A 7,872-nucleotide genomic window follows, 5' to 3' on the forward strand; every position below is an offset into this window, starting at 1 on the left:
ATGCATCACATTATCTAATATTCTCCATGAGTTAAGATGGGCCTAATTGTGAAGTACCCTAAGGTGTTTGTGTAAATTAGAGAACATCTTTTCTGCAGTTTATGGACTGGGTTTACAGCACATGCTAACGTTTGATAGTTTCATATTTCACAACAGTTGTTTTTTGTTTTTGCCTGAAAACAAAGAAACAAAAAAACATTCAAATCTCATATGAGCCCTTATACCATGCTAATTCCAAAGTTAATGTTAAAATTTGGATTATAGTTGGGCATAATTTGGGGTGCCAAAACTCATTAACAGGAATATGAATAAGTTCTGATTTGATGTTCAATATTTACTCTTCCATAGGATGACAATTGGTCAAATAACGGATTCTTAAAATTTTAAGTCACTTGGCACATTGTACTAAAACAGCATTTATATAAAAAGTATTAGTCAACAGAACCCTTTTCATGACATCCTCCTTACCTATAAATCCTACTCATAAGGAGGAGCTGTAGTCATGCATGTGTTAACTTCATATTTTTCTTGTCGTTAAATCTAGAGACCGATTACACATCGACACTGTCTAAAGTGTCTTTGTAAAACTAAAACTCTCTTGGGTATACAGTCATCCCAGATAAATGACAATGAGAACAGTAAGATAAAAGAAGTGGAGCTAACAAATTCATCCTGTTTCATCTTTTTACAAGCAGCTCTTACATGTTACAATGACTGAATGAGATTAGAGGCTTACTTTGAACTGCTGGTGATCATAGCGGTCATGAATGACCACAAAACGGAGGTCAAAACGTCGTGATAAGTCAAATAGGTGGTCTGTTTCGGCTTTTGTCCAAGCATCATCATGAAGGTACATTTGATACTCTTGCTCTGAATAGACTGGAACTTGTACTGTCTATCCAAAAAGAGAAAAGACTGTTCACACAATAGGTTCTTCTTAATCTTGCACATAATAGTTCCATCAAGCAGGGGACATATTGAGGCATGTAACAGAAATTCATGATACAAATCCAATTCTTCCAAAAACAAAAGTTCCTCAAAATACCCTTGTTACACCATTTTTATAGTTGCTAAATTCAGTCATCATTTTGACTGAACTTGAACAAGCTGGATAAGCAATGCCTCAGATTCAAAGACAAAAAGATGATATGGAGCATCCGCGGGAACAAATGTACACAGAAGCCATGTAAATTACAGCAGTAGATCACTAAAAATTGATGTGGGAGTTAGCACTAGACATTGCAAGTAAAAGAGTATTGGGAACAAATTTTTAAAGATTTTTATGCAATTCTATTAAGCACACCAATCTTAAAGGTAAAGGTTCCCCTTGCACATATGTGCTAGTCGTTCCCGACTCTAGGAGGCAGTGTTCATCTCTGTTTCAAAGCCAAAGAGCCAGTGCTGTCTGAAGACATCTCCATGGTCATGTGACCGGCATGACTAAATGCCAAAGGCGCACGGAATGCTGTTATCTTCCCACCAAAGGTGGTCTCTATTTTTTTACTTGCATTTTTACGTATTTTTGAATTGCTAGGTTGACAGAAGCTGGAACAAGTAACAGGAGCTCACCCTGTTATGCGGCACTAGGGATTTGAACCGCTGAACTGCTGACCTTTCAATCGACAACTCAGAGTCTTAGCCACTGAGCCACCGTGTCCCTCTCACCAATCTTACATATACAATATAACTCTTATTAAGCCTCCATACTTTGTTGAATCTGGCAAAAGGGTAATCCTTGCCCTCTTCCGCCGCTCTTCTCCAGTGGTAGAACATCGCACCATCTTTTCTAGCAGGGTTTGTGAATGGCATCCACTTCCAAGGTCTCACTTTCTTGGAACCAAGTTTTGCCTTCACGGTACGATAACCTTGTGTTGTGTCACTTGGTAAAAGGGGGGGTGCATCCCTGAAAGAAAAATACAAGGCCTAAACCAAACCAATTGTTAGCATAAGGTTCAATGTATTGCCCAATCCATATTTTTGGAAAAAGAATTAAAAACAGCCTGAAGACAAGACAGCCATGCAGACCTTCACGTTATTTTATATAACCTGTACAAAACTGTAGTTAGGTGAACTGGGAAGTAATTTATGATTGAGTCCTGAAGGTGTTATTTTATGTAAAGACCAATCAAAGGAGTTTAGATGAATATTTTTATCTGAATAGTCTTGATGATTTCTCTCATATAGTTGACATTTATCTGTGTTATAAGAAAATAAGATATGACATAAGAAAACAAAAATGGGGAGGATAAAGATGTGGAAAAAAAACAGCTATACTGACAATGCTATGGAATGAGTTTAAAAGTTACCTGATTATATTATTTGTTTTTATTATACCCTAACAATTCATTCCCATTTTATTTTAAATATTTATATTATGATGCTATGGTTTTTGTTTTGCCTTTGAGTCAGTTTTGAATCCTGATAAATGTCTGGACAGATTCCTGAGGTTTGCTTGGTAGGATTTTCAGAAGTAATTTGCCACTGCCTTCTTCCTAGGGCTGAGAGAGAGAAAGAGAGTTTGTCTAACGTCACCCAGTTACCTAAAGATGGCCTAGAACTCTTAATCTTCTGTTTCTTGCCTGGTGCTTTTAATCACTATATCAAGCTGACTCACTGTAACAGCTTAGCAGAGTCCAATTTCATAGTATATAAATTAGGATAAGCAAGCCCAATATACTATTTACTTCCTTCTGAAGTAGAAAGTGGTACACCTCACGTTTCTTCTTCAGGGATATCTTCTTGATTAGAACAAATTATGTTTAAAATATCTATAAATGTTTTTGAGAGATCAGTTCTTGCAAAATTACAATAGCTTACCATTCTTGGAAATCATGTCCTTTTTCATAAAATAAAAAAGCGTAATATTTAGGTGATTTGCTCTTGACTAAAATCAAGTATTGAATAGTTAGTTATATTATCCATGAGGCCAATATAATCAATATTAAAATATAATGTTGTTCAGCATTATTTTCGTAAGAGCCTTGCTCTTAGAAAACTTAAATGCCAAAAAAATAAAAACAAGATTTACATTTTTACAAATAAACTATCACTTTGCATGCATATATTTCAATTATTCTTCCTAGAGGACATGTATATCAGAAACAAACTCCAAATTTTCTTGGTCACATCAAATGAGTTTAGAACTGTTGGTTATGGAGACATATATACTAAAGCCTTACTTTTTATTATAATATGTAAGAATTGTATTTTTTACTTTTTAGTCAATTGCTATTTTTTCTAATTAATAAATATATGTATGTATCTTTCTTAAGATGATTAGTTTGGAAAAAAATAACTGATTTTTTTTAAAAATAACTGATTTTACATTTTAAAAATACCTCCCAAATTACAGTTTCATCAGGCAAATAAGTTATACATTTAATTAAGTAAATTCAGAAATTATTGTAAATAATATATTAGATATGTTTCAAATTTCATGCATGCCTTGAGGATTTCATGTTACATATGAATTTCTCCCTGAATCTAGTTCAAAAAGACACAGCTGTTCCCCACCAAGCCCCAGTCTCTTCAAAAGTTGTTGTTGAATTGTAACATTTAATGTAACAGAAAGAAAAGAAAGTTAAATGTAAAGGGAGCAGTCCTAACAGTTAATCATCTCGTACGTGCATGGGTAGAAAGATGACTGAGTGTATACTTAGGTAGAGAAAATGTATAGCAAAACATGTACTTTTTATCAGAATACAACAGTGCATAGACCTCTCGGTGCATTCCTTCCGGTCTCTTAAATGTTAGGGTTTCTGATGATTTCTTGGATTTTTTCTGAAATAAAAAAATATTTATTTAAATCCTTTGTGGAGCATTAATGTCAATTACTAGAAGCAGGTTTGGCTATTCTGCCTTTTGAGTTCTTACAATATTACATCTGTTTTCTTCTTATGCCTTTAATATTCTTAAATAATGTTCTGATATTCTAAGTTCTCAAAGCCTGTATTTCCCATTTCATTTTTATTATTAAAAAGTAGAATACAAGGATGCGGGGAGTTAGTGTAAATTCTAGATGCAGCTAGCTGACGAACAAATAAACAGACAAATCAAATTCCTTCTCATTCTAATATTATTACCGTTTCCTTTCAGTGATTCTGGGCAGCATACAACAATCCAATAAAACAATAAATTGCCCAATAAGATAAGCAAAGCTACAAAGACAAAATAGGAGATAAATATATAAACGATACACTGGGAAGTGTATATAACTACACAAGTGTTCTAAAATTATGATGTGAAAAAAATGCAGAGTTTATGAAAAAAGCAGTATAAAATCTTTAATCCAGACTGATAAATCAATCAGAGACCAATACATGAGGACATTAGAATTGAAAGGCTAAAACTGTGTCAATTTTTATAAAAACACCAAAACAAAAATTGCATTTCATTTTTATATTATCTTTTAGCACCTGTCAAGAATGGAAGTACCAAGATTCCTCCAAGAGAATATCATGCTGGCAAGATCTTGAATAACAATGTAGTACTACATGTTTAAAGAAAAATTCTGCTTTCTTGTGCTATTTCTACATATTTCTGTATATGTAGTCCTATAGCTCCTTTTTTTTTTTTTGCTAAGCCAGACAATTAAGAAAGTTTTGCCCCATTTTACAACATTTCTTACCACAGTTTTTATGTGAATTACCATAGTTAATTATAGTAAGTGAATCTGCCTTCCACATTGACTTTGCTTGTCAGAAGGTCACAAAAGAGGATCACATGACCCGAGGACAGTGCAACTGTCATGAATATGAAACAGATGCTAAGCATCTGAAATCTGATTACGTAACCATGGGGATGCTCCATTTGTTGTTAAGTCTGAGAAATGATCATATGTCCCTTTTTTCAGTGTCTTTGTAACTTTAAACAGTCACTAAATGAATAGTAGTAAGTCAAGCACTACTACTATTTCATAGCTCACACTCTGCAATAAATACATCATGGAGACTATCATGCAAGTGTAGCCTGAAGTGTGTTTAAGAAGGACTCAATGGAAATAGAACAAAATCAATAGTGAAATTTATCCTCTTGAATACTTATCTCAATCAACCATCCCCATCTGTACCTTATCAGAATTGATGATGTCTTTCTTATTAATAGTTCCTATGTTTTCAGATTCTGGACCGCCCAGTTCAAGTATATCCCGGACATCTGCTCCTGTAGCCATTCTGATTATCTAAAATTAGAAAAAGGAAAGATTGAAAGCAAATAAACCTTATCTAGACACCCAGTGGCATGCAGACACCTCTGCAAAATTAACTGCTTCCTTTACCTTAGACTCTGCACCAAATTTTGTTAGGTACCCAAAACATCTATTTGAAGAGTACCAATCTTAACCCTCAATATATTTGCCATTCAAATAGTACATGGTAATTGGAATTTGGATCCTGAGAAAGTGTTTCATTTAAGAAAGTTTCCAGGCACTATTTTATTTACTAATCAAACTTATATGGCCTCCCATCTCACAGAAAGTGATTCTGGGCAGCATACAACAATCCAATAAAACAATAAATATAATAATGTAGTATCATTATAATTTTTAACAAACATTAAAACAGAATTAAACAAGACACTCATCCCCCAGGGGCCGCAGGCCTGCTGGCATAATCAGGTCATGAAGAATCTTTAAAAGTTCAGGAATGATGACACTGACCTCATCTCAAGGGGAGGGCGCCAGAGCAGAAAAGTTCCCATAAGTGTGAACTACAGGCAAAATATAAAAAAATTCTTCCACAGGTAGAATCCTAAATCCTAACATCCTAATTTTGAATAATCCTCCATATACTAATTATTACCAAGTCCAGATATCCCCTTCTTTCTAACCTTATGGGGGGAAAAAACCACATCAAATCCTGACATTCTGAAACAGGGATAAAAATGGTCAAATGTGTTATACAGCCAAACAAAAATTTAGACTTTTTGTTACAAATTCTGCATGTGTTGAATCTAATGAGAATTTTAGACTTAAAAGAGCTATTAAAAATAATGTTCAATCTACAGTGATATCTATGCTTCACAAAATGTAATAAGCAAGTCTACACAATTGTTATATAATAACTTTATTATTAGTAGAAACCAAAACACTAATATCTGCAAGAATGACCAAAAGAATTCATGAGGAAAAATTCTTATATTTCAACGCAAAAGACGGGTGTTTTTGGCTAGTTGAAATATTCTTAAATTAAGACAATAACATAATATTGCCTTAATATACAAATATAAGAATTCTTAATAAAGAATAAATATTAAGTCAACTAAAACGACCTAGTTGCATCCAAATTTTCAGTATTCAACATTAAAAAAAGAAAATATACGTCTGAAGCGGACAAAAGATTATTAATATTTAATTCTTGACTAGAAAAGTTACTTTTTCAAATTTCCCCACCATCATCAACTTTGCTGTGCTGAACATCTTCTAAGAGGAATAAAATGTTAATTTCTATTTTTATTTATAAAATGATAGTGAAATTTTTCATCTTACCGTTTGGAGTTACAGATGCAAATGAATCTTTCTGTACTGTCAAGACTGACATAAAGTGTACCTAAGAATGAATAAACTATTCAGTAAAGACATCCATATAAATATACTGCAACTCTAAGAATGACACCGTAGTAATATTCCAAAAGGAATTAATTCAGTTCAATGAGTGAACATCAATTGTTTTTAGATGTATTCACTGTCTTATAACCATAAGACTCAATGAACTCAGTGAAACTGAATTTTGAGTAAAGGGAAACAAGATAGTACTGCCAGTCTTACAGCTGGTGCATATAAAACACAATAGAATTCTTACACTTTATTTTCCTCGTTTTGATCTCTTTTCTTTAAACTCATGTATTACTTTTGACTTTTTTTTTATTTTTTTAAAAATAAACTTGCTAATCTTCGGGGGGGGGGGAGCTAAGTGGAATTATAAAAGACAATTTAAAAAGCACAGCATGGGATCAACTATAATATTGTTTTTATTAGAAATAATACATTGCTTTAAAACTGTATCTCCCTGTCAGCTTGTCAGTGAATACGAAATAACAGTGTAGGAGACTACCTTTTCTTGATGAACGTATCTTTTCTTTTCTCTTTTCTTTTATGTACACTGAGAGCGTATGCACCAAGACAAATTCCTTGTGTGTTCAATCAAACGTGGGTTCAATCACAAAATCCTATTCTATTCTTTCTGTTCTATTTACCATACACTCTGATTTAACAATCTTAAGGACAAGATGCTGATCCTGCAGACATCAAAGAAAGACTTCAAAGAAAAGGAACCAAAGAACTAAAATGTTGCACTTACTGCCTTACGAATTACTCAAATTCTCTTCTCCCCAATCCCAGAGGTTTATTCCTATAAAGGAGTTCGTAGGTCCGCTGAGCCGTTTTACTAACTCCGTTATGTGTTTTCAGCTGTTTCTACTTCGGGATAAATTCCTCCGTTCTCCCGGTCTCCCAACCCCTCAGGAAGCCCTCCCGGTCACATTTCCTCATTTATACCTTCACGTTGATCTCGAACCGGCCCGAAATCCAGACCAGCAACAACCATACGCCGGCTGTGTAACATCTATAATAACCCTTCCGAGGCTTACTTCCGTTCTCTAGTTCTCCCAAGCACATTTCTCGAATAGTCTTCTTTCGATCCGACGATGCCAGTGCAGCTCGAATCAAGGCTCGGATACTATTTGCAATCTGGTTTGCTAGTTCCGGAGTCTATTTGCACTATAGCCATCGGTGCCCTTGTTGGGCTCTTTTTAAAAAATAAATCTAAAGGAAGGTCGATGGCGGCTATTTAATTAGCATCAAATCCACAAGCTATTTTATACGAGCTGTACAAAAGACAAATTTAGTAATTAGTATCAAAAATCTTTAGATTTACG

At 34.1% G+C, this 7,872-nt stretch overlaps 1 protein-coding gene across 3 annotated transcripts in view; it reads right to left on the reverse strand.

Moving 5' to 3' along the window:
* DMAP1 (DNA methyltransferase 1 associated protein 1) overlaps positions 1 to 7,566 on the reverse strand; it is a 45,025-nt gene extending 37,459 nt beyond the window's left edge. The window contains exons 1-6 of one of the 3 annotated variants that reach the window (XM_058177037.1): positions 7,493 to 7,566; positions 6,485 to 6,545; positions 5,069 to 5,179; positions 3,689 to 3,780; positions 1,708 to 1,903; positions 737 to 895 (exon numbers count right to left, since the gene is read on the reverse strand). In XM_058177037.1, the coding sequence (XP_058033020.1) occupies positions 737 to 895; positions 1,708 to 1,903; positions 3,689 to 3,780; positions 5,069 to 5,170 (549 nt within the window). In that variant the 5' untranslated portion in view covers positions 5,171 to 5,179; positions 6,485 to 6,545; positions 7,493 to 7,566. Of the gene's footprint in view, positions 1 to 736; positions 896 to 1,707; positions 1,904 to 3,688; positions 3,781 to 5,068; positions 5,180 to 6,484; positions 6,546 to 7,295 lie in introns of all 3 variants that reach the window. The other 2 variants (XM_058177036.1, XM_058177038.1) reach the window with 2 other exon arrangements.
* Positions 7,567 to 7,872: the final 306 nt, after the last annotated feature.

The sequence above is a fragment of the Ahaetulla prasina genome, chromosome 3, assembly GCF_028640845.1.
Source record: "Ahaetulla prasina isolate Xishuangbanna chromosome 3, ASM2864084v1, whole genome shotgun sequence".
NCBI lineage: Eukaryota > Metazoa > Chordata > Lepidosauria > Squamata > Colubridae > Ahaetulla > Ahaetulla prasina.